Below are 27064 nucleotides of genomic sequence, written 5' to 3'. Positions count from 1 at the left end.
GGCCATGGGGCTTCTTGAGAATACCTAATTCACATTTATATTACTGGTTCTTAGGTCTCAATCAGTGTCAACATATGCCAAAAAAACAAACAAACAAACAGTATAAAATGTGGAAAAATTCCAGGGTGTTCTATACTTGATGAAGACGCCATCTTTTCTCCATAGCACATATCACAGATACACTGTATGATTATGAGCTGAACATTTCCGTGTTTCAATAAAAAGCCACACCTTAAATACAAAGGAGGAATGAATGTTTATTGAGTTTGCACATTGTACTCTCATTTAACCTGCTACTGGCTTTGCAACCACAGAGATAAAGTGTTAAGAAGTCAGTGCATAAAGAAATATAAATTACTAAAGTAATAAAGGGTTAAGTTTGATGTGGAATGTACCATAGTTACACTACAATTGACTGATAGGGGAGGTGACAAATAAATGCCTCTAAATGTAATGGCAAAAAACCCCACAAAACTTAAAAATAAAAACAAACAAAACTCTAAATGTTTCCATCGTTTAACACCAATACAATTGCAAACAGTAGAAAATGTTTCACATTTCATTTTAACTTCCTCTTTCTTGCGACTGCCCTTTTCTCAATTGGTATTCTGAATACATCTAGTGTGTTCTGGTGAAATTGCACTGGAGTTAGTGTTTGTATACGGCACAACTTATGCCCTGTGACCACTGCTTATGCTCTGAAAAAAGGCTTGGAAGAAGTGGCAAATACAAAGTGGCAAGTAGTGTATGGGGCACTGCATGGTAAATACCCAGCCAAGATCCTGGTTCTTTAGGGGGGCATGTGGTACTGCAGCCTTTCCACACATGCCAAAAGAAGGAAAGAAGCAAAAATTTTGAAGAGAGATTCCAGAGGACAAATATCTTAATGCTAATTCTAAAAAATATTGTGCCTCAGGACGTTACAGAAAACTTCACAAAGCCGCTGTTCTCTCTTGACAACATGAGGTACAAAATCACAAGTGTTACCTTTTCATTGACTGCAAAGACTACACAGAGTTACAGTACACATAAATATTCAACTACACTCTCATCTGCTATCATTCACATGGTCAAAGTTATGATCTCTGTACCAGAAGCTTTTCCTAACCTTACAGACGGTATCTTATAATGAAGTACAAAGCACAAGTCACAATGGGTCAACAATTGGGGTCTGATATGATATCACAGTTTAGCAGCTTTAACTACCTGATTAAATAGCCCTAATGGTTACGTTTGTGAGTGCTTCAAAGAAAAAAAAATCATATTGGAGGTGCTTAATCGCTTTGCTATATTATGTTAACCTTCATTAGCTTTCATATAATGCTGCTTGTTACTACATTGTGCAGCAATACGAGTCTGTGGTGCCATAGCCCTTCAAAATGAACAAAAACTGGATTTTTGCAAAGCTGCACTATATGCACCAAATAATTGTTACAATACTCCTTCATATGACAGAAATCACTCTATGCAGATGACACCCCGATCTCAGCCACGGTCTGTAAAAAGAATCACAGAAACAAATTGTGGTCTTATTTTCGACACAATGGTTGATCTGTTTGTAGTCATTACCCTACACTACATTCCCCCACTCACACAGCTTAAGGTACTGTTGATTCTAGTAAGGCTATGTTCTATAGATTTAGTAAGAATGCCCTCCGAATGTAGTGGTTGTCCCCCTTGCTCATACATCCCCATCCTCAATCCGAGCTAGCTGCCGCTCCAGCAACTCGATTCTCTGGCTCTGAGCAAGAACGACAGCACGAAGGGCCTTCATTTCTGCCAACAACTCGTTCAACAAGTCGTCCTAAAAGAAGACAGCAGAGAAGGAACAAGTCAGATAAGGATTGTGAGCATGAATAACTTAATGGTACGGTCAATATGTCTCTCTCTGTCAACTCACTTCTCGCTTTGGCCTGTCAGTATTTCCATCTGTCTCTCTTGTGGCTACTCGTGGCACCTCTTCTTCTGTCTCCTTTGCAGCGGTGGTAGATGTAGACACTGGGGCTGCTGCATTGCCTGCTGCAGGTGCCGCCGCCCCGGACCCAGAGTCCTGTGAGACAAGCTTGGGCTTGCTCCTGAGGGTGTCTCTGTGCTTGGATGGAGGAGCCGAGTACCCACCGCTCAGGGAGACCAACAGGGGCGGTGCATCCTGCCCAGCGATCCACTCATCAGCCAGAAGAGCAGGCTCCAAGCCAGCTGTGTCCGGGTAAAGGTCTCCCTGGAACAGATCTGACTGGGGATGAAAAATGGAGAAAATTACTGTTAACCTATGAATTGCAAGTTTTTATTTTAGAAATAACTTAAAGTTTAAATCACTTTTAAAAGCTGTGCACAACTTACCTTTCGTGGTACGGTCATGGAAATGGGTTCAACCTTCCTTTCATGCAGTTTGTAGAATCTACAAAAGAGCACAAATTTAGTAATCTTTCTAAATTAGTAATCTCAATTATCTTTTAATGGTATGCAAATACATACCTGGCAATTTCACACTTGTTGACATCCACACCTCTTTTACTAAGAAAGCCTGCACCTCTCTGAGGCTCCTTACTGCTGTATAAGCTGAGGAAGTGAACATACGGGGACTCATCTGTCACTTCAAAATACCGGATGGTGCAGTCCCCCTGAAAGCCAGAAGATAACCAAATTAAGATGACTGAACCAATAAGAAATAACACTAAATATTACCATCTGAGTGGATTTGTTTTCATCATGCTATCCTGAGATTATACCTTTCCACACAGGTACACCATGTTTGTGTCAGGGTCATAAAAGGGTAGAAGAACCCCATTACTTGTATCCATCTCCTGTACGGCCATTGGCTCAGAGAGATCTTTCTGTAAAAAAACAAACAAACATTTATTTGCGTTCAATAGGGAAAAGTCTGCGACGGGACTAAACATACGGTGTCCTGCAAGAAAATCAGCTCTACATCCATCATACTAACCTCTACATGCTCCTGAATAAAGGGTACATGGCTTCTCACAATTGCCACTGACATTGAACATAAACTGTGCATTGCAGATTTAACAATATGACATAATTCCTAGGGACTGTGGGCTGCTCCATCACATAAACAAGAGGAAAGTCAGACTTACTGTATCCCACAAGGCCAGCTGTCTCTCGCTCATACGGCTGAATCCTGTGGTCAGGATCTTCCCATCTGAGAGGAACACAGCTCTCATTGGTCTGGTGCCATCGTGGACCTTCTCTTTCACCTAGGAGAGGAATCAGTGAGACTAATTTGGAAGCAACATAACATAGTAATGAGTAAAGGAACACTATGGGATTACTTTACTGTCAGGATACATACGTATAAGATGTACAGTAGCATATTAACCTCTTTTTTACACATCTGCACACATAGCAAAACGTGAAATAACCTTGAGCACAGTGCCTCTTCGTGGGTCGATGACACGCAGGGCTTTGTCCTTGCAGACTGTACACACGGCACTTCCATCCTTGTTCCAGCTGACGCTATAGATCAGGTCTGGGTGAGCATCACTCAGCTGGTACACAAGCTCCCCCGTGCCCACGTTCCACACGCAAATCACGTTATCACAGCCTGGAAGAGAGGGCAACACAACATCCAATGTAGAGGAATTAGTCCACAGGAGAGAATAAAATTAAGTTCAATTTTTATTTGTACAGCACCATTTTATACAAAAGGAGCTTTTACAAGGATCAATTACATACTCACATATAGATATACACAGATACACATATACTGTACATAATTACATATATAACAACAATAATGCTAAGGGACAAATAATGTTAAATTGTATATAAAAGTCTTTAGGTTTCTTTTCAGGCTCTTCCATTCTTTAGGCACATACTGTAAATACTAAATGCAATGTTACTTTCAAAATACTCTGGGAACATAAAGGAGATTGATGCCTTGTGACCTGACAGATCTGTTGGTTTTATAAACTGGGTGCATGTCTGATATGTGCTGTGGAGCAAAGCCATTAAGAGCTTTGTAAACCAAGAGAGGATCTTAAATTGTATTCTCAAAGCAACAGGAAGCCAATGGAAGTTTCTGAGGACTGGAGAGATGTGTTTTGGTTGACTTATGAGACAGCAGACAGATGAAACAGAAGGAAAGCCTTTACAGATGCAGAGAGGGACACAGATTTGAAGCCTGATTACAGAGATACTTGAAAGGAGCACTATAGGATCCAATCCAAGATTTATGATTGTGTATGTAACCACTTTGCTGTTTAATAACTTGCCAACTTTGTCTTTCAAAGTGTTATAAATGTGATTGTAAATAATTGGGCAGCAAAAATAACTATTTTCTCAATCAGCTTCTTACTTTGATTGATGATCACACAATTTTCTGCCAAAAGATACAACATTTTTGGTTACTTCTCGGTTTTTGTGGCATTGGTTTGATGCAGTCAGAGCTCAGCTAATAAAAGTAACACGTAACACTTGGTAACATGTTTCACAAGAAAAACATGTTGTACAAAAAAAGCTTAATTTCTGTGCTTCTTAATGCACTTGTGTGTGCTTCCATGTGCTACCATAGTGTGATTTATTTCAAATGAAAGAAAATCTAGCACTTTTGCAGCAAAGTGTAATTAATTTTGGGGATAATCATGTTCACCTTTAAACTTGCCTTACATGCTATGAATTCCTGAGGAGGGAAATCCAATTCCTTGCTTGTATAATGCAGTAGTATTTGAACTGGCTGTCACTGAACACCGGCACAGTAAGGTAGGAGCTGCTCTTCAACTCTCACTATTTACAAACGGATGATCACTTTTCTCTGGTTAATGTGAAATGTTTAGCACGAGTTGGCTTATACTTGATACATAGAACTTAAGTATGACACGTGTAGTTGCTTTCATATGGCCTGCCAGCAAACTCCCTTCTTTTAGATCATCATTTTTATGTAAATTTAAGTAAATCAGCATATAAACCACATACGTTAGGTCTTGATGGAGGTTGTATAGTTTGATTTTTGACCCACATTTTCTACAGTACACAAAAAATAATGCAAGATGTAAGTATTTGAGTGCATTAATGCACGTGAAAAATGGCGTTACCTGCAGTTAGGAGGATGTTGAAGGCAGTTGGGTGCCAAGCCAGGATGCCCACCCTTTTACTGTGTCCCTCGAGGGTCACAATGGCCTCGGTCATCGGACTTGTTAAGCCCCCGTCTGGGATCTGCCACACCTAGAAACACCAAGTCACAGCAGACATTTGGTTTAAGTATGGTGGTGAGATATACATCACAAATCATGTGAATGCCAGATGTTTAATATCGGTAGCGGAAAAGAAAACATTCTATTTATATCTATTTATGCCTCAGTGGAGACCCTGAGAGACCAAACCAGTCAGTGATTTAAACCATCGAACCCGAAACAAAGAACATTTTTGTTTCTGTGTCCAAAATTAGAAATCAGTGTAGATTTTAAGAATGGTTTGTGGTTGTATGTGACAACTGCTAAATGGCCACAAACCACCAGCTCAATGACAAGTCTTGTGTGTAATAACTTTTGACCTACCTTTACTGTGCAGTCCTCCGAGGCACTTGCAATGATGTTGTCATCATGAGGAGACCACTGGATGTCCAGCACCGGTGCCGCATGGCCGCACACTGTTGGACAGGACTGATCGATCCTGCCGCTCTGTGGGAGAAAACAATAAGTGTCTGGATACATTTGAACACATCAAAGGACTATAACCTTTGTCCATTATGTGTCTTGGAACTTTTGAAGTGCTGCATATGCATCTGCCAGACGGTTAAGCAAGACATCAAATAGCTGCTGATGCTTTTAGTAGCAGAGTGGACAATAAGATCGAGGCTTTTAAAAAATATTGATCCAGGCTTTATCTGATGCTGGCTGTTTTTGCAGTAATGGACATGCAGAAGAGGTCGAACCTTGTTGATGGGAACAACGAGAAAGCACCCTCCTCCACCTGCTTCGATGATGACAGCGATGAATTTGGGGTTGACTGCGCAGAGTGGAGAGTCCCACGTCACCCGGGACACCCGGACATCATCGATGCAGTGCTCGGCTTTCCATGCCTGGGCAAAGACATGGCGGAACTTGCTCTGCCTTACCACACCTCGCCGGAAAGACATATCTGAAAGGGTAAAAATATGTTATAAGTGAGTTCCACATTTTAGGAACTAGAGCTGAAACAATTAGTTTATTAGCAGAAATGAGTTTTAACAAAAATACTAAGAACTTCCTGCTCAGATGTTGATGTTTTTTAGCCAAGCAATTTGAAAAAGTCACCTTGGACTCTGGGAAATTATCATAATGAAAATCATAGTTGACTACATTAAAACATATGAGCTGCAGATGACGTTTCAATACATTTGTTTAATAGTCCAATATTTTAAGCACTATTTATACTATTTTAGAATAATAATTAGAATAAGATATATATTCTGGATATATGCAATGTGCCACTTACTGCTTAAAAAAAGAGTTTCATTTTGTTTGCTATTCTCTGTTTTATAGGGAACAACACACTACTTTGTAGATTTTTTAACACATAGATGATACACAAAGCCTGAGTTGGCTGTTTACATTGGAAACACATAAATTAACCAGTTACTTGGAGAAAGCCTTGGAGATGAGGAAAAAGTTCCTTTATCAGGGTGCATGTTAGGTTTGGAGCATTTCATTTCTTTCTTTTGCTAATCAGAGTAAAAATGTGTTTGAAATTTTGCATGTGAACATCATTTGAAAGTGCCAATGTCATACAGTAACTGATGTGTTTCTTTTGGTTTTGTAGATGTGAGGCAGGAACAGGAAACAAACTCGGCTTTAGTCTTTTCGGATCCCTGAACAACAAATAAACTTTGCTATGGCTTTCTGCATCTACGTCCAGGTAACGATGGTATGTTTTTATTGTTTTACAGTTTATTCACTGAATCCCCAAATACCTTTAGATATTCAGCAAGAGAGAGACAAAGAGAGGGGTTGGGGGGAGTTGTCAAAACAGCAGGCAAATTCTTTCATACTGGGAGTCTGCCCTGAAAAGTACAGTCAGGCTTCAGTGGACAAAAGGGCATGATCCGCCTGAAACCAAAGCATGCAATGGCAGGGAGGGGAAGGGGGTTGGGCAGTAACTCCAGTAACTCTATATGCCATCTACCTAATGCTTCACAGTTGTCATAGCATATTGTATTTTAGCAGGTATACAGCCTGTTGTCTACCTTTTTATAGCATTCGCTTGCGCGGAGGGAAAAAAGTGCTCCAAAACCATGCAGTTTTGCAAAGTAGAGGCCAAGACTGTAACACTTGCATCGGTATTCAAAGGTGTGTGTGTTACTGAACAATGCTCTCCTGTTGTAAAATGGTGTTTTTACGATTATAAAACATCCACACAGTGTTTCTACGCTCTTAATGACAGGCTTGCTATTGTTGTCTGCACGCATTACGCGGAAATGTGGTTTTTGCAAACTACATGCATGGGCAACAAAGGAGGTGTATTAACGCGTAGTTAATCCCGCGATGAGACATGTCAAGCAAACGGCGATGTTATTGTTTTCGACTAATAACAACATACCTGGCTTTTTGAGCGACCTCTCTTAATTGGAAAAAGGATCACCACGGACAGACGCGGGCGTGACAGGAGGCCAATAAAATAATCCGCGGCCAGCAGCAGCAGTAACTTAATCCTTTCCTGTGTCCAAGCAGGCGTTCACGTCGATTGCGCAGACCTATAACAAAATACATCCATTAGACACGCAAAAAAGACCCATCGGAATTATTACCACATACTGAGTTAATCTCCAGGTGGTTTGTCTGTAATTACGCATGTCCGCTGTAGTAAAAGCCGAACCTGAGAGCGCATGTCCCGAGCTGATAGATGTGTAAATGGTGCGCCAGGCTGATGGATATGGTGTGGGAAGAGATGCAAGACGGTGTTCGCTCCGTCTTTTTTTTTTTTTTTTTTTTTTTTTTTTTACAAACGACTGTTTTGGATGGATGGGCTGAGCAGAATATCCCAGACACTTCCGCTCACGGCAGGATACGTCAAAGACGCGCACGAGTCAAGAGGGATATCGTCCGTTTCCAACCAGACTCCCGTCCTACAGGCCGGATGTCGTCATGCGTCTGCGAAAACTGCACAGACAGCGAGTGAAATGTACAAAGGAGCCAATTGAAGCAAGATTCGTAGTATTTGTTAGTGATTTCATCATGCCACGTATTGGTTAAAATGGATGCACACGCTTTTTCTTTTTTTTCTTTTTTTTTTTTGGAACTTAAGTTTTTATTAAATTTTAAAAGACTGATAACAGTGATTCAACAACAACAGTTTTAACAGCAGCATTCAGAAGATATCAAATTTATTTATATAGCACCAAATTACAGCAGAAGTTATGTCAGGGCACTTTTCACATAGAGCAGGTCTAGACTGTACTCTTTGTTTTACAGAGACCCAACATTCCTCCATGAGCAAGCAAGGAAAAACTCCCCTTTAATGGGAAGAAACCTCGAGCAGAACCAGACTTTAAGCAAGCCTAGATACACTGTATGATTATGAGCTGGATATTTCTTTGTGTTAACAAAAAGCCATCCTAGAGCCATCTGCCTTGATCTGTTGGGTTGAGAGAGAAAGAGGAGGGAGGAGAGGGGAGAGAGATACACACAGAGATGCACAGCAACAACAATAACAACAACAATAAGCTGTGGTAGCAGTGGGCAAATATGATAATAGTAGTATCAGTGGGCGTCAAGCAGTGCAAAGGGGACAACAGGCGGTCTGCATATGTAACAAATCATGAAATGTGAGTTAATTAATAATAGAAGAAGAATACATAATATAAATAAATAAGCAATGAATAAGAACACTGCCTTTATGTTTTAATATTAGTGGTTTTGATGAGTCAGGAACTTTAACTGATTTCCAGTGTCTTAATACAATCCTGTAAAACTGTGACCAAGCCGTTATTAGTGAAAATATACACTTTGTCACATTTGACATTTGAGATCTTTCCCCCAACAGACACAAGCTGGGAGTCAGAGGAATTATTAAACCAGATCCAGATCATTCATTTACAACTCCTACAACTTTAATCCAGAGTGTTCTGACCACTGTGCACTTGCATATACAATGCAGAATGATGTACACGCTTTTCAATTAGAAAACTATATTTTTAGAGATATGTCAACTCCTCGAAACCTTTAACAGCTGATCCTGAGGCAGACAAGATGCTAAAAGCAGAAAAACAATATTTGACTCAAGCTTCCACTTTTAGTCATAAGGCCTTATTTATCATTAGGAAGTCCCTAATGATAAATAAGGCCTTATGACTAAAAGCATTTAAGCAAAGGTGGATGTTGTCAGAAGTAAAACTTACCTGGCACACCTTAGAGGGGACAAAAGGGGATTTATTATTATTATTATTATTATTATTATTATTATTATTATTATTATTATTATTTTGGTCCTACTGCTCTTCTGGTTGTTCATTAGTCCTATTACATTCAAACTGTGGTGGAAGAAGTATTGAGATACCTTACATAAGTAAAAGTAGACAGACTATAGTTTAAAAATACACCAATAAAAGTAAGTAAGTCCTGAATTCAAAATGTTACTTAAGGAAAAGTACAGAAGTATTATAAGCAAAATGTACTTAAAGTATCAAAAGTGAAAGTACTCATTATGCAGTGTTCTATTATTATACTATATTATATTGTTTGTTTTTATTACTAACAAATACATGCAAGAACATTTTAATGCTGTAGTTCATCAATATGAAGACAATTTTATATATGTTGGGTAGATTCATAGTAATAGTACTTCATCATATTATGTAAGTGTTGCATATTTTTTATAATAATAATAATAATAATACACTTTTTTTAAACCTTTCACATACTAATGCAGCTAAAAGTGCATAGCACATATTTTCTTAAAAAGAAAAGAGCACACAATTTAAACAACAGAATATTCAAATATATTATTTAATGTAAAATCTTAATCTTAAAAGTAACTAGAAAATATAAGTGGCAAATAAATGTAGTGGAGTAGAAAGTACAATATTTCCATCTGAAATGTAGTGTAGTGGAAGAACAAAGTACCTCAAATTTGTACTTCGGTACAGTAAATAATGCACTTAGTTATTTTCCACCACTGCATTCAAACATGTTTTACAGCCACGCCACATTGGGCGTGTTTCATCCAGGATTATTTAGAAAGATGACCCATAGACATAAACCCTGTCAAACATTTGTCAAGAAAAAGAAGAAAATCAAAAATGAAAGAATTGGGGGATACTATTATAATCACATCATACAATCAATGTAATAAAATATTCATTGGATTCACAATATTAACACACAGTTCCTCGATAGATATGTATTTTATAATTTAGTAGATTTTCATTATTTGGCTTCTCCTTGTTACTGTAAGTATAGTAATCATGTTTTTCTGGTAATTATTCCTGACACTGCTGGACATGCTGTTTGTGGCTCTTCAGGGCCACCCAGTGTTCAATATGACACAGGGCAGGCTCATCATTTGTTCCACATGAAGTTGTAATCTCAAATAAGGAAAATGAATAGCGGTGATCGTAGACGGCCCATCCTCACTCCCAACTCGTCAAGACCCTCTGGTGTCACTTTTTAACGCACTGGGTACCTTTTAGCGTCATTGTTCAACTCACACAACGTCTGGTAATAGACGCGATGAGACGGATGATGTCTAGGAAGCGGGTTGGGTGGATAGTTTTGATAGCAAGAATTTCATTAAGCTGCAAGTGACTGAAGTGCTCTTCTCGCTTCCGCCCGTGAGTCGAGACATTAAAAAAAACACGATTGTCAGGGTGCTTACTGTTGCCATGACGACGGATGTTGCGTAATTTAAAGGAAGTAGAAACCATGTTTCAAGCCATCATTTTATCCCAAACCATGATATTTCCCTGAATAAGTGGTGTTTGTGCCTAAACCTAATGATGTTGTTGATGAATGGCGTTAACATTGGAAGTAGAAAGCCCGGTGCGTCTCTACGGACGCTGAAGGGCGCTTTGTACATCGGTATCAGACGCCGAAGGGCGTTACAAAGCGCCGGTATTTGGCGACCGGGGAATGAGAACGGCTTTTCTCGTAAGAGGAGGGAAAACAACGGCCTCATACGCCACAAATATTCTTTTAATCCACATGGACAGCCTATACGTCTCTATTGACCTTTATATACTGTGGTATGCTTCATATGCAACAGGTGGCTCCGTGGCGCAATGGATAGCGCATTGGACTTCTAGGCACTGAAGCAGTGATTCAAAGGTTGTGGGTTCGAGTCCCACCGGAGTCGCACTTTTTTGTTCCTGCGCAAAGCGAGAGGCTCTTATTTAAACAACATGATAGATTCATCTCTTTTATTGGATCATGATAAAAGAAATGTTGAACTATTGAAAGGTAAACATTAGCACATTATCGTTAAGGAGCGAGTTTGCAAACCACATGGACACAACAAGCACTATTATTAACGTTAGTGAACGCGTACTAAATATGAGTATTATAACTTTGATTTAATTTTTTGGTCAACAAGAGTGCTATATGTAGATAACTACCATTATTGAACGTTTCAAGTTCAAACAAGATTCAATCAAAGAAGCCTTATCTTTTTATCAACCCGCATTCCGCGAAGACCTGCCCTACTCTGCCTCTGATTGGCTAGTACTCGTTGCCTTCGTTGGTTAGATTGGTTAAGTTTAGGCATGAGGCGTGAGAAGATCAGAGTCAGAGCCAATCAAAGACTGAGTAGGGCGGGTCTTCACAGAATGCGGGTGGATGACAACACTCTGTCGCTTCAATGCAATCGAGTTTAGCTGTTTGTTTCTGGACGAGACGAAAAAGCGTTGCACCGGGGTGTAACCATCGAGCTAACGTTAGGCTAGTTAGATGTAGCCAGCTAGCTTTAGATTCTTGTCGGCGTACGCAGCTGTATTATGAACATTATTCACACAATTATCGAGAGATATTGATGAAAGTCGTTGGAGTCAGTTTAAGCTAATGTCACACTGCTGTTGTCGTCGACGTCTCCGGTTTTAGGTGTTTTCATCAGAGCTGTCCCGTTTTGGCTAGTTAGCCCCTTTAGCTAGGTAGCTTCAGCAGCGTATGGGTGTCAGAGTTAGCCGTGACTCCACCGGGTGTCTGGTTGCCTGAGCTCACATTTCGGACACGTCAAGGTAAACATTTAGCCATCGGCGAGTTTGAAAGCGAGCTAATGGGCTAACAATTGTTAAGCGTTGTGTTTTGCTTGTATCACCTTGTTAATTTGCGAGTGTCAAGCTCGTAAACTTCGTCAATTGATTGTTTTTCTTTAATCGCCAATGTGATGTACTAAATCAATTTTCTGTTGTTATCATCTAGTTGTTTTTGTTGTAATGACTGGATAACTGTAACACTTCCCTAAAGAGAAAATGACAGTCTTATGATTCAAAATATATGATTCAACTAATATCCTTTATTAGTTTATAGTTTATAAGATGACATAATTACACAAAGATGTTTTAATGTCATGTCAGTCATTCTTTTAAGAATATCTAATTCAGATTTGATTAATACAAGCTTTGAAAGTAAAATGCGTCAGTAGTGAATCTGTATTGATCTCATAGTTTGACCTTTGCTCACACTGCACTGTAAGATCAACATCACCTATCAGTAATGAATCTGGGTGTCTTAAAAAATGTTGAGATAGTGCAGTGTGGAATGTAGGACTGCAACTTACAACTATTTAGATTATCAAGTAAGTTACTGATTAAATTCTTTTTTTCATAACGCAGTTCATATGGTCCATGAAGTGTCTAGAAAATAGGGGGGGACAAGATGCCAGAGCTGGGTTTTTGCAAAGCTAATTCAGATCTTTTCTGACCAGTAGTCCAAAATAAAAAGATATTCAGTGTAATATTGTCGGAGACTAAATCCAGAGAATATATTCACATTTCAATGAATTTGTATCCTTTTCAAAAAAAAATATGACTTAAACAATGAACGTGATGACAAGAACAATGAATGAATGAATGAAATTAATTAATTAATCAACTTATTGTTTATTTATATATTGTTACTTTCATTTTTTCACGAAAGCTTCCTCAAATCTGTTTGGTGATTTTGGGGGCTGTGATGTCGGAGCCCAAGACGCCCACTCCAACCCCTGCTGGCGACACGTACAAAGGATGGGTGTTCAAATGGACAAATTACATCAAGGGTTATCAGCGGAGGTGGTTTGTCCTGAGCAATGGCTTGTTGTCATACTACAGGTACGCGTTCCTGCAAAACACAGATAAAACAAAGGAAGTCATGTCACCAGAGAAATCAGTTTCCTCAGCATTGATATTCTGTAACCACTGTTTAATGACCCTCAACAGCCTCACATAATCAATATTCCTTTCCTGTTTTAGTTGAATTTAAATGTCAGATAAAAGCCGAGTTAATGTTGTAATGATTGAACAGAAATCCAGTACTCTGCTACAGCTCTAATGATAATGTGGATGTACATATGCATCCTGTCTTGATGGTCCTGTTCAACCCTTACATTAAAATGCATCCGGATGATCTAATTATAAGAGGAAAGCTCTGTATTCCACCTTAAATGCATTGATGACACATTGGGATACGATTATTTTTTGTGAATTGGGTGTATAGTATGACAAATCTCCTTAACACTGGCGATTTGCCTGTGCTGGACAACTTAGAAAAGGTTTTCAACTCAAGCTCATATGTGAGGCAAATAGTCCCAAATACAGATGTGTTGTTTTCTCTGTTTCCTCACAAATCTAATGCTTCTGACTATTAGGACCCAGGCAGAAATGGGACACACATGTCGGGGCACGATCAACCTGGCCACGGCGACCATCACCGTGGACGACGCCTGCAACTTCGTCATCTCTAACGGCGGGGCACAGACGTATCACCTGAAAGCCAGCTGTGAGGTGGAACGTCAGCGCTGGATCACTGCCCTGGAGCTGGCCAAAGCCAAAGCGGCCCGCATGCAGGCTGAGTCCGGTAAAACACACGAGCGGAGAGGAGAAACTTATACAGAGATGAAACCCTGAAATCCTTTTTAAGCTGATGTTTTGTGTGTTTTATGCTCTGCTGCTGTTTTCATTGTCAACAGATGACTCGGGGGACGACTTCTCACCATCGTCCCCACCGGCGGCGCCTGGACAAGGTGGCGGGGCACAGAATTCAGAAGTACAGTCTGCTCTCAGAACTCTTGGCAGCAAGGTGGAGGATCTCAGCACGTGCAACGACCTCATCTCAAAGCACGGCTCTGCCCTCCAGAGGTCAGACTTCAACATGCTGTTGATCTCTTTTTGCTTTTTGCTTTTACTCCTTACTCCTCAGGGCAAACTGTAATAAACTTTTAATGTGTCAAAAGACACCAGGCCAAAACATCCACTTACAAACATTTAAAAGCGTAGGAAAGTCTTTGTGGAGTCCTAATTATCATGTAAAGATACTGTAGCTTTGAAGTTCATTGCCAACTTCAGGTGTGGTGTTGCACACAAGTAGATAAACAACAGCTCTAATTATAAACTCATTAAATCTGAAGTTCATGTCCTTTAATAATATAAACTTAATGATGATCTATTGTTCAAGCTGTTAATACATCTTCCCAACCATATTGTACACTTTAATATTTATCTCAGGTCTTTGTCAGAACTGGACAGTTTGCGTCTAACCGGAGAGGCAGGTGATAAGATCCGTCAGGTGACCGAGAGGGCCACACTGTTCCGCATCACCTCCAATGCCATGATTAATGTAAGTTTCACCTCCTCCTCTCTCAGTATATCAAGTCACAAGTTCGCACGAATCTTTTTCTCCTTCTAAACTGAACAAAGCTTCCAAACTCCACCCAGTCTGTTTAATGTTTTGCCCCTAAGGCGTGCCGAGACTTCCTGGCACTGGCTCAGGCCCACAGCAAGCGATGGCAGAAGGCCCTGCAGGCAGAGCGAGAGCAGCGGGTGAGGCTGGAGGAGACTTTAGAGCAACTGGCCAAGCAACACAATAACCTGGAGCGAGCGTTCAGAGGGGCTGCGCAGGCCAACACTGCCACAGATAATAAAAGTGAGACCTGACACCGATCGCTCCCAAGTTACAATTCCCAACTCGCTTCCTTTCCCACTTCCTTCTTCTCTTCTGCTCACATAATTAGCACTCTGGGAAATCCTATGCCCATCTAATTGATGGTGTTTTTAAGGCACTGCCGGGCCAGGAAAAGGCGAGGCCAGTGACGAGGACGATGACAATGAGTTCTTTGATGCCATGGAAGAGGCTCCCGAGTTCATCACCGTACCTGCAGACCCTCAGTTCCACAAGTCAGTAACAGTCATCAACATCCTTCCTACTGTTACGAGGAAAAAAATGTGTGAATTCCTCCGAGCCCTCATCTGTGCTTAATCTTTGTTTAATCAAGTTCCTTGCATGACCAACACGCTCGAGGTATCGTAATATCATGTCGATTTCTTCATACTTCCTGTACTTGTGCGATTGCTGATTGATTTATATGGCATTTAGTAACAGTTTAACCGGTCTAATGCCCAATTTCCTTGTTTGTTATCCTTTAACTATAAACATACTAGTCAATCACAGTCTCTTGGTTTTAGTTTTGTTTTTCAATCTTTTACAGGAGGTCGAGCAGTAATATCAGCGGTTTCAACAGTGAAATGTGTCCTGATGATCAGTCGGTAGGTTTCACTCTTGCCTCTGAGATGACAGTTAAAGGACTGGTTCGCTGTTTTCCAACTAAAACATTTTAAAAATGTTATTTACCATAATTTATGATCATTAAATGATTGCCTCACTTCACTGTCCTTAAGTAAAAAGCAGCATACTACATACTTAAACTTGAGATACATGAGATCGTGGTATCAATTAGCTTTTATGCTGTCTATTGACAATATTTTCTTCCTTTTAGCTTAACGAGGAGCCTCTAGCGATGAACCAGGAGTCCCCCTCTCAGGAGCTGGTGCCCTTGAAGAAGAGGCGGACACGTATCCCAGACAAACCCAACTACTCTCTCAACCTGTGGAGTATCATGAAGAACTGCATCGGCAAAGAGCTGTCCAAGATCCCGATGCCTGTGAGTCTTCCTAGCAGAGGTTACTCAATGTCTACTCTGGCTCACAGGAAGTGGGTTTGCTGGCCTGGCCAGTAAAGGCCTCAGGCAGTTTCACCTCCTCTTCTGCAACCATTTTGGCTGCTCTTGTCATGTCTGTGTGTGCGGTTACAACAATCCAGCTACAGCCTGCCGGGTCATAACTCATGTCAGAGAATCAGGCTTCTGATGGCAGCCTGGTCTTGTGACGTTGGCTTAACCAAAACACCAACCCATCCACGTCTTCAATACAGGTTTAGCAACATTCTGTGAGAGCCAGCTGTGACTAGAATAGCTCTGTTGACAGATTTACTGATCTTTTACCGAGTTGCATTTATTTGAAGAACTTCAGAGACCTAGATACATAAAATATTGGTTAATTTTATTTGTGTTTCTTTTACTTGGCAGTGAGTTTTCCATTTCTACAACAATCTGCTTTTTTTCAATTACTGTTTTAAAGTGCACCACTACAAACAAATGGCAGAAATACCTTAACTGGTCCAGTCCGCTTACAGCTTAGTTAGATCAAAAAAGTTTGAATACCTCCAAATAAGCAAACTTATATGTCTGTCATTGTTACTTTTTTATTTCTGATTGCTGCGTGTGGATAAGCTGTCTTTGTAGCATGACTCAATTTGGTACTTGCCTAGCATTTATTTTTTGATAGTTACGTGCTAAAGGTAAGGGGAGAAATAAGAGTATTTTTATAGTGCTGTTTGTGTTTTATCAGCAAACTATTTGGTTCTCTAGCTCTAGAGAAACTACTATAGTCATCACATTCTTTTTATAATTGAATTAAGTACATCAAAGTGCAATAGTCTGGTTTGAACTTTGAACTCAGCTACAGCATATAATCCTGTAGGCTCATGCACAGCACAATGCCACAGGCAAATATTTTAAAAACAAAGCAAAAAAAGCTCCTTTCTTACAGCTTCAAACTTGCATATTTACATTATTACAGTAGTTTATTAACGTTTTTTAATTTCATGTGAATCCCTGATCTGTAAAATCCAAGTTGCCTGTAATACTGTGTGTCTGTGCATGATTGTGCTCATGTCTTGAGGTGAATAGGACCCATTAAGCATCTGTCATTACTATCTTTCTCCTGCCAGAAATAATAACATGATTTATGATGATAACAATAATAATAATAATAATAAGGCTGGTTTGCGTCTTCAACTTGATAAATTAATGTGCACAATCTTGATATCATGTTGCACTTTTGATAGATGATTGGAGCAAGCCTAATTTAATCTAACCGAATGTTATCATCGCTTCTCCAGGTGAACTTCAACGAGCCCATCTCCATGCTGCAGCGGTTGTCTGAGGACCTCGAGTACCACGAGCTGCTGGATAAGGCCTCCAAGTGCCAGAGCTCCCTGGAGCAGATGTGCTATGTGGCCGCCTTCTCCGTGTCCTCCTACTCAACCACCGTCCACCGCACGGGCAAGCCCTTCAACCCTCTGCTGGGCGAGACGTTCGAGCTGGACCGCCGGAGAGAGAGTGGCTACCGCTCCCTCTGCGAGCAGGTGAGACAAAGAGAAACAGAGAGATTGAAAGGTTCCAGCAACGCAGCGAAACCAAACAAAGAATGAATGTCAGGAAGGATGCCTTTTAAAAATCCCATTGACTCAGCGTTTTGAAAAAATCTTGCTTCCTTTTTTTTCTGGGTAGTACATGTTACAAGGAACCACCACTCAGTTAATCAGAAATAGAAAGGCAGTTTTATTCTAATCAAGGGTTAGACGTGGTGTGACTATGTCATTGTTTGATATTTTATTCAACAATTTGAATACTTTTTATTAAAAGAGTAAGTTCTATGTAATTCCATATTTTAAGGGGACTGAAAGAGATGCACAAGGTGGTAAAAAGAAAAGGTGTTTAGAGGAAAGACAGAAAAGGATTTGTGGAGGACTCAGAGTGGAGGTTTAAGGTTAGAAAATGAAAACAGCAGAGAGGTTTCTTTTTGTGAAGACCAAGAAAATATGTCCAGTCCAACAAACAATCCAATAAATTGTGCTTTCAGGCAGCAAATCCAGTGATCAAGCAGCTGTGAAGAAAGCTGTATTTTAGAGTACAAGCTTTTATATACACCGATCAGCCACAACATTAAATCCACTGACAGGTGAAGTGAATAACATTGATTATCTTGTTACAGTGGCACCTGTCAAGGGGTAGGGAGATATTTGGCAGCAAGTGAACAGTCAGTTCTTGAAGTTGATGTTTTGGAAGCAGGAAAAACGGGCAAGCGTTAAGATCTGAGTGACTTTGACAAGGGCCAAACTGCGATGGCTAGACGCTGGGTCAGAGCATCTCCAACACTGCAGGTCTTTGTGGAGTGTTCCTGGTATGCAGTGGTCAGTGCCTAACAAAAGTGGACCAAGGAAGGACAACCTGCAACAGGGTCATGGGTGCCCAAAGGCTCACCGATGTGCATGGGAAGCAAAGGCTAGCCTATCTGGTCTGATCCCGCAGGAGAGCTATTGTAGCACAAATTGCTGAAAAAGTTAATGCTGGCTATGATGGACAGATGTCAGGACACACAGTGTATCTCAGTGTTGCTGTGTATGGGGCTGTGTAGTCACAGACTGGTCAGAGGGTCCATGCTGACCACTGTCCACTGCTGAAGGCACCTACAATGGGCACGTGAGCCCGTCGTGGACAGCCGAGTGCGTTTGTGTTGTTTACCTGGGGAAGAGATGGCACCAGGATGCACTATGGGAAGAGGGCAAGCTGGCAGAGGCAGTGTGATGCTCTGAGCAATGTGCTGCTGGGAAACCTTTGGGTCCTGGCGTTCATATTGATGTTACTTTGATATTAGAGATGAAACAGTATGAAAATTTAATATCATGATTATAGTGACCAAAATTATCATGGTTATCAGTATTATCACAGTATTGTTAAAATGTGCTGAAAATGTTCAAAAAGTACTGAAACACACACTGAAATCATTTCACCAAGTTTTATATTGAAAACCACAAATAAAATTAGCAGCACTAATGTTGTGGTTTGTTTGCATAAACATTAACATAGCCAATACCTTATGTAAACATATGAAAACCACATCAAACGTGTATCAACGTGGCCACCTTGTGGCCATTAGAGGTAACTGCACTTTGCACTGCAGCAAACGGCAATGCCTGTCTCGTCTACTCTATGTATGGACTGTATTCCTGTTTCTCTTTAAGCTGTTGCTTTTCTTTTTTCGACTTCTTGTTGTTCAGCAACATACAGGAACTCCTCAGCTGCATTCAGACTGAAAGCAGTTTTGTGTAAAACAATACAAGGGGCTGTGTTGGTGTGTGTATGTTGTTTAAAGTGCTGGTGAAATAATGAAATATGATCCAGCAAGTCCGATTGGAGTAACAGATTATTGCATTTAAAGGTTGATCAGAAAAACACTGCACAGCGGTTTGTAATACTCACAGAGTGGATTTTACAACTGTGGAAAGTTATCACACTGCAACCCTGTTAACTAGCAGGCACATGTGGAACAAGCGCAGTAATCAAACACAGTTTTAATGATAATTAAATTTTAGATGGTAATAATAACCGCCGGGAATTTTGCTGTGGTTTATCATGAAACCGGTAACAGTTTCATCCCTATTTGACATGTACCATATTGTTGCGGACCAAGTACACCCCTTCATGGCAACGGTGTTCCCTGATGGCAGTGTCCTCTTTCAGCAGGATAATGCGCCCTGCCACACTGACAAAGAGTTCAAGGTGTTGCCTTGACCTCCAAATTCCCCAGATCTCAATCCGATCAAGCATCTGTGGGATGTGCTGGAAAAACATGTCCAATCCATGGAGGCCCCCCTCGTAACTTACAAGACTTAAAAGATCTGCTGCCAACGTCTTGGTGCCAGATACCAGAGGAGGCCTTCAGAGGTCATGTGGAGTCCATGCCTCGATGGGTCAGAGCTGTTCTGGTGACACAAGGGGGACCTACACAATATTAGGCAGGCGGTTTTTAATGTTGTGGCAGATCAGTGTGTATACAGACTGGTTCAGTTCAGTCATAAAGGGTTTAAACAGGATTGAGCAAATAGAGGAAACTAGTAAATCCTGTTGTAGATGAGTAATATAATTGGATTTGAGGTTTACAGCAGAGATTTTCATGCACTGCAGTGTAATTATGACAACAGGGATTTTTCTTTTTCTTTTTTTCATTCTTGCGTTCAGTTAATGTGTCTGTGTTAATGTCCAACAAGACTAAATGTGAGTAATAACTATTAGGGAGGGTGAGAATCTACTAAACGATGCCACTCGAGATGCCCAAAAGTTCTGTCCTTTTATTGAAGCAGATTGTAACCGCCTTTACCTCCTTCCCAGGTGAGTCACCACCCTCCTGCAGCAGCACATCATGTGATCTCCGATCGTGGCTGGACCCTGAGGCAGGAAATCACTGTTGCCAGCAAGTTCAGGGGCAAATACCTCTCTATTATGCCTCTAGGTAAGAGATGTTTCGGTTCAGAGCATATTATGAATGCCTTGCATTCTGATGTGTCAGGTTGAGAGTGTGATATAAACGTCAGGATTATTTCCTGATAAACAACTCAAACAGACCTAACAATCCGATTTGTTATTGTTTCCTCATGAGAGAGTAATGAGTAGATCTTGTATAATATATATCTGTCACACCTTTTGGTTTATCAGTCGCCAGTTATAAAATAAAAAATAAATTTCTCCTGTCTGCATTTCCTCTTCTTCTCAGGCACAATTCACGCAATCTTTGAAAAGGGCAACAATCACTACACATGGAAGAAAGTTACCACCACAGTGCACAACATCATCGTAGGAAAACTATGGATCGATCAGGTGAGACCTGTACAAAACGGCTCAGTGTACAACAAAGCTTTAAATCAACAGCTGGGGCACTTTCTGCTTTCATTAGAGAGTCGATAGAGAGGAGACATGAAATGAGGGGAGAGAGAAATGGGAAATCACATGTAAAGATGGATTATATTGATAATCTTTCATCACAGCATATGAAACTTTATATTGTAATACCGATTTATATATCGTGATGTCATAAATTTTCTGGGAGTTCAACTGAAAGACCATTTACAGATGAAATAGCTTAACATTGCTTTAAATGAATACCTGACATATCAAGTTTTTCCATTCCTGCTCAGTGATGTGCAGCATTTCCTGCACTGAGATTGCACAACTAGATATATTAAAAAATAGCTGCCACTGGAGGAACGCAGCATTAGCAAAATCTCTGACAATTAACAGATTGATAGCCTGAGGGACAGTCATCTCCTGTAAAAAACTGCCTCTCAAAGTTTGAAATCAGCACTGTTAAACTCTACTTAACCAGGCAAATACTGAACCGGGGAAGACCATCATCCCTCTGGCTGATGTTAAACTTTTAACCTTGGGTCTATTTATTGATGTCTGTGGTTGTTTCCGGTGCTCTGTGTGCTTTTGTTATGCCCGGCTGTGCTTGTATTCTTTGTCTTTGTTGTAATCTCTCTCTTGGAAAAGAGATCTTGATCTCAATAAAAGTTGTAATTGTTGCATGGTTGACAATGGACAAAATACACAATAAAAACTAAACACAGTCATAGCGTAAAACCTACTGGTAGCAACAGTAAAGATGTTATCATATCATACACGTAGAAGCAAACAATATAGCAATAAATACAATATCAGTATCCTTTGTATTTTCCTGCATATTTGCACCAATGTGTGTACAAACTTTTATTGCACAGTTTGCCCTACAATTGTTATGTTTGCAATTGACAGTTTATTTACACACTGGGCCACAATACATACTTTTAACAGTTAAGTCTTTTCATCTAGCCTTAATTTAACCACACATATCATTTGTATACGTGACCAAAAAAAACCTTCTGAAATCCTTTGAAAACGGTGTATAATTCTGCTAACTGACCTGCTGACGTCTCACAACATATTTATCGTCATATTGCCTAAACCTGAATATGAAAATGTCTCCATAGTGTCAGTGATTTCCCCTCAAACCTTCTTTTTTCTGTTTCCCCTCCAGTCAGGAGAGATAGATGTAGTTAACCACACCACCGGAGACCGCTGCCATTTGAAGTTCGCCCCGTACAGCTACTTCTCCAGAGACGTCGCCAGGAAGGTGAGAGACGTGCTGAGAATGTTTCAGCTCAAGTGGTTCATTTTTTTTTTCTTCTACTTTTTGTCAGATATTGTTTTGACACACACTTGAGGACTCATCTGCCCTCCAGCCTCACTGCACTGTGACTCGTCTCTTGTGCTTCATGGGTCACGATGCTTTACTCCTCTGTATCCCTCACACCTCCCTCTCTCTCTCTCTCTTGCTCCTGTCCTCAGGTGACAGGTGTGGTGATGGACAAGGATGGTAAGGCCCACTACGTGCTCTCAGGCACTTGGGATGAGAAGATGGAGTTCTCCAGAGTGATGCAGAGCAGCCGAGGAGGAGAGAACGGCACTGAGGGCAAACAGAAGACCGTCTACCAAACCCTGAAAGCCAGAGAGGTCTGGAGGAGGAACCCTTTACTGTAAGTATAATTACTGCATAGCTACATGTGTGTAAACCACAGTCTAAGAATAATCCGCAGCACGCCAGTCCCTTTGCAGATGAGCCAAACATTCTGAGCTTACTTCACTGCAAGTACTGTATATCGCAGGTTCAGTAACTCTGTAAGGCAGTAACAAAGCTTTTGCATTCCGCTCATTAATTCGTCAAATCAAAGTTTGGCTTCATCAGCTACACATCCATCAGCGTACATTACAGTTGTATTGATTTTTCAAATGCACCAGAGCATGCACTCAAAAGACGACCGAGAATATTTTTCTTTTGTATTTATCTTATCTTATTTATTTATTTAGGACGAATCATAGAATACCTCTTGCTCATCACATTTTATTTTTAATGGCAGCCTAAAGGTGACAGTCCCGAACCACCTGGAACTGACAATGGGAAATTCACGCTTCGGTGTGAAAGTAAATAGGGTTCAGCGTTTCCTTCTCAAGCACTCCTTCTTCATTCTTTACACAGCTATTTTTGGCACTTGTGATGTGAACAAACAGCAGCAACACTATAAATGCCTTCTAAAAGATACTGCATGAAAATGTGAGCTGTGTTCCTCATGTTTAAAGGATTATTGGCGTCTTGCCCTTCTCTGTAACAGCAGACTTTTCACCCCGCCTGCATAAGTGGCCGTTTGGAAGTTATAAACACTTTTACCATGTTTACAGCTGGTGTGGTACTTGATCTGTTCTCATTTTTTGCATCTTAATTTAATTTGTATTCCCCTGTGAAGCAAAATTAACATTCTTATAAAAGTCCCAATAATTAATGACTATTCATATAGAAAAACCCACCAAGTTCTGACTCAGGATCCTGCTGTTTTTCATTTCGCTCTTCCACAGCGAGGGAGCAGAGGCCATGTACTACTTCACTGCCTTGGCGCTGACCCTTAACGAGCCGGAGGACGCTGTAGCGCCTACTGACAGCCGACGCCGGCCCGACCAGCGCCTGATGGAGGACGGTCGCTGGGAAGAGGCCAACGCCGAGAAGCAGCGGCTGGAGGAGAAGCAGCGCATCGCCCGGCGTGAGAGAGAGAGGGAGGCCGCCAGCCAACGCACCTCCAGCCAGTCAGAAGAAGGTGAGAATGATGTTTATCTGTGTTCTAAACTCCTTCTGTGTTCCTCTCTTTCTTGCATGGGGAAAATCTTTGAAGTAAGGGGTAAAAAAAAAAAAAAAAACTATCTCTGTGATCCCCCCTTTTCTCTTCCAAAAGCTGTCGATGAGGATTCTCTTACTGATCCGTCCCTAAAAAGCAAGTATTCCTCTTTTTTTGTCTTTTTGTGTGTCCCTTTCTTTCTTTTTAGTGTTTCTCCTAATCTTCTATCCAGATTGTTTTTTCTTCACAAGTAACACAAGTATTTTCTCCACCAGGTGCACCTCATGACAACTACAGAGCACTTTGGTTCGATCGCTGCGAGGACAAGATCACAGGTGAGCAAGTGCATATCTATAAAGGAGGCTACTGGGAAACCAAGGAACGTGGCAACTGGGAGGGCTGCCCGGACATATTTTGACCACGGCATTGACTGCAAAAGTGCCCTGATGAGACTGATCCATCAAAGCCCCCTGGTGGACAACTACCGCAAAGGCCTGCTTGTCCCTTACTTTGGACGGCTGCTTTCCCTCCAGCGGTTCTCTGTTCTAAGAGATCTCCAGGACGGTCACTGCTGTCTGATCCAGAGGGAGAGCAGGGCTTTCCCTCCGGACTCCCACATCCCATTTTGGTTCCTTGTCTCCTTGCCCAGAGTCTTAGCATCTACGCCTTCGTTGCCATCACACATCTGAGAGGACTGGAAATGAAAAGTTTCGTGCTGTCGCGATTTGACTTGGGTCAGACTGAGCATAAAAAGGGGGAAGAAATGAAACAGGCAGTGCTTCCAAATCTATAGTAGATCTTCTTTTTTTTTTTTAGTCCGTCTGCTCAAGTCTGTTCAGTCTCTCCGATCATGAGCAGAAGAGGTTTTGTGCTGACAACACCCTGTGAGATAATGTAGTGTTCTTATCGTCATCTACAGCATCGTGTGCTTTGGTAATAACTCTAAAAAAAAAAGAAACGGGGGTAATACCTGGTTATATATACATTTATATATGATTAAAATACTTTCATTAAAATGTCAACTGGTGGCCTTCAAGAAGTTAGCGAAGATTTCTTGTTTCTCTCTGATTTAGTGTCTTAATGTAATGAAGTGAAGGTTCTAGTGTGCTTGTGTGTATGACTGCATATCTGCTCTTCCATCACTTTACAACACTGCCACTGTGCAGAATAGTGTGATTTAAAAAAAAAAAAAAAAGATTGTCCAAAATACTGGTTGACCCTCCATATGTTTTTTCAGTTGGAAGAGACTTTTTTTTTCTTTACAAAAGCTGATGGAAATTATGATGGTAAAATATGATCTTTTTTTTTTTTTTTTTTACTTTCTTTTCGCCTTAGACACAAGCAACCTGCTCTCACTTGTATTTACGTCCCGCCTGAGTGGATATGAGGCTCCAATTTATTGATTTTCTTGAAAAAACTTTCAAGAAATAGTTAAGGAAATGGCTATAAAGCTGCAAAATGGCTAAAGTCATGTTACAGTGCTGAGAAAACCTCACATTAGTGCAGTTTTAGTCAATAACAATTAATGAAATTACAATTTTTCACAGTATTGGAACAACATTTTACCATTTTGCAAATGAATTGAGAGGTAACTGAGTTCATGGCAGTAAAAATGGTTTTAAAAATCCTTGGTGGGATTTTTTGTTGTAAAATAGACAAATGAGCAAAGAACACAAAAATAAATGCGGTGGTGAAAATAAACACCCCAGCTGAAGAGTTCATACATATGCAAGTACATTATGACACCAAAAACATGGGATATAATGTGTGTGTGTGTGTGTGTGTGTGTGTGTGTGTGTGCGTGTGTGAGTGTGAGAATTTCATAATTTTTGTTTGTAAGTGTACTTAAAAATGAAGAATAAAGAAACAAAGAATTTAAAAGCATTGCAAATAACTATGATTTTATAAATGTAAAGAAATTCATATAGTATTGATAACTGTAAGGTAGTTTTTTTTCATGTATTTTTGGTTCCTCTCGTATTATAGGCAGAGGATTGTCTTCATTTTCAGAAAAAAAGGGAGTTTCCATACTTGATTGAGAAGGGGACACATGACATTGTTCAGTATTTTGTATTAACAAAGAAAAGAAAATCTGTAATAAACAAATGCTGTGATGTCAAACAAATAGCTCTTCATACTGGTCTTTAATTCCACTTGTTCCAATACTCCCAACATTTCCATCAGTTAATAATTAGATAACACTAGTTGAAGGTTGTTTGCCAAGTCAATTCTTTAGAAATTTCTGTCCCAGTGTTCGGTATGAGCTGCGGATTAAACTACTTTTGTTGACAGTAAAATAATAAAGAAGCAATGAAAACACGCCCCCATTAGTTTGTGTTCTAGTTTATTTTGTTCATATTCACAGTAGTTTTACAAAATATTACAACTATTTTGATAATTGATCATTTGATTTAAGTAATTTTTCAAGCAAAAGTGCAAAACCTCCCTTAATTCCAATTTCTCAAATGTGAAGTTTTGTTGGTTTTCTCAGCTTTTATATTACTGTAAATCGAACATCTTTTTATTCCATGCTGTTGGTCGGACAAACGAAGTAATTTGAAGACGTCACCTGAGGCTTTAGGAAATTGTGATACTGTTTTACACTATAAAGTCATTACAGAGAACAAACTGTTAATCTATTAGCTGATCACCATATTAATCAAGAATGAAAATAATAATTAGTTGCAGCCCTAGTTTTGACTAACAAAACCTGATTTTAAAGCAAAAAATAAATTTATTTAAACTAAAATTATTTAAAATTGTGCCAGATCACATTGTTAAATTTCTAAATTTACAAACAAATTTTTAAGCATGTAATATAACTAAATATAGAGCATTTTCAAGAGATAACCACAAAGCGCTTTCCACATTTAAGAAAGTAGACTATGAAAAAAGTAGCAGCATTAAAACAGCTGCATGAGGTAAAAATTTTAGCTAGACCGATATATCCAGGGCCAATTTGGCCGATATTGGTTTATAGCAGATATATTAGTATTGGTGTATACAGTATGTTGGCTACTAAATAACAAGAAATTGCAATAGAGAAAACCCAAAGATATGTCTTAGGCAGTTTAAAAGAGTGTAGTCTGTCCACTAGAGGTCCATGCTAGCGTCATGGCGATGGCGGTCCAGACTCAAATACCTCCACATTGGAAGGATTGTCATGAAATACAGTAAAAACATTGTTCCCCACTGGATGAATTGTAATTACATTGGTGACCTCATCACTTTTCATTAACCACCATCATCAGGTCAAAATTTAAGTGTATCCAACATTTTGGTTTATCTCCGTTTGGCCTCAGCTGTACTTTGAGTTTTGGGCTAATTAGCTAAAGTTAGCATCCTAA

The 27064-nt window shown here is 40.1% G+C and overlaps 2 protein-coding genes and 1 non-coding gene across 6 annotated transcripts; 2 read left to right on the top strand and 1 right to left on the bottom strand.

Annotated features, from left to right (window-relative positions):
* Window positions 1-237: 237 nt before the first annotated feature.
* Window positions 238-8069, bottom strand: coro1b (coronin, actin binding protein, 1B). Its single transcript, XM_042400297.1, has 12 exons — window positions 7810-8069; window positions 7534-7687; window positions 5891-6096; window positions 5514-5636; window positions 5052-5181; window positions 3381-3562; window positions 3096-3215; window positions 2730-2834; window positions 2476-2621; window positions 2341-2398; window positions 1901-2233; window positions 238-1804 (listed from the first exon to the last, which is right to left on the bottom strand). The coding sequence occupies exons 3-12, from the start codon at window positions 6092-6094 to the stop codon at window positions 1682-1684; spliced, it is 1524 nt and encodes a 507-aa protein (XP_042256231.1). The 5' UTR covers window positions 6095-6096; window positions 7534-7687; window positions 7810-8069; the 3' UTR covers window positions 238-1681.
* On the top strand, window positions 6015-25842 carry LOC121888790 (oxysterol-binding protein 1-like). 4 transcript variants are annotated; one of them, XM_042400285.1, is made up of 18 exons: window positions 6015-6104; window positions 6757-6852; window positions 13062-13234; window positions 13771-13979; window positions 14092-14260; window positions 14627-14738; window positions 14861-15044; window positions 15178-15295; window positions 15607-15664; window positions 15895-16059; window positions 17358-17603; window positions 20410-20530; window positions 20792-20895; window positions 22091-22186; window positions 22402-22589; window positions 23464-23699; window positions 23835-23873; window positions 23993-25842. In XM_042400285.1, exons 2-18 carry the CDS (start codon window positions 6829-6831, stop codon window positions 24133-24135), a joined length of 2385 nt encoding a protein of 794 aa, XP_042256219.1. In that variant the 5' UTR covers window positions 6015-6104; window positions 6757-6828; the 3' UTR covers window positions 24136-25842. The 4 variants fall into 4 exon arrangements, with proteins under 4 accessions (XP_042256219.1, XP_042256218.1, XP_042256220.1 ...); XM_042400284.1 differs by having other exon boundaries at window positions 6757-6861; XM_042400286.1 differs by lacking the exon at window positions 23835-23873 and having other exon boundaries at window positions 6757-6861.
* Window positions 11196-11283, top strand: trnar-ucu. Its single transcript is given in 2 exon segments — window positions 11196-11232; window positions 11248-11283. It is a non-coding gene; the product is annotated as a tRNA-Arg (tRNA).
* Window positions 25843-27064: the final 1222 nt, after the last annotated feature.

Source organism: Thunnus maccoyii, chromosome 22, assembly GCF_910596095.1.
Source record: "Thunnus maccoyii chromosome 22, fThuMac1.1, whole genome shotgun sequence".
Lineage (NCBI taxonomy): Eukaryota > Metazoa > Chordata > Actinopteri > Scombriformes > Scombridae > Thunnus > Thunnus maccoyii.
This window is presented reverse-complemented; position numbering and strand designations above follow the sequence as displayed.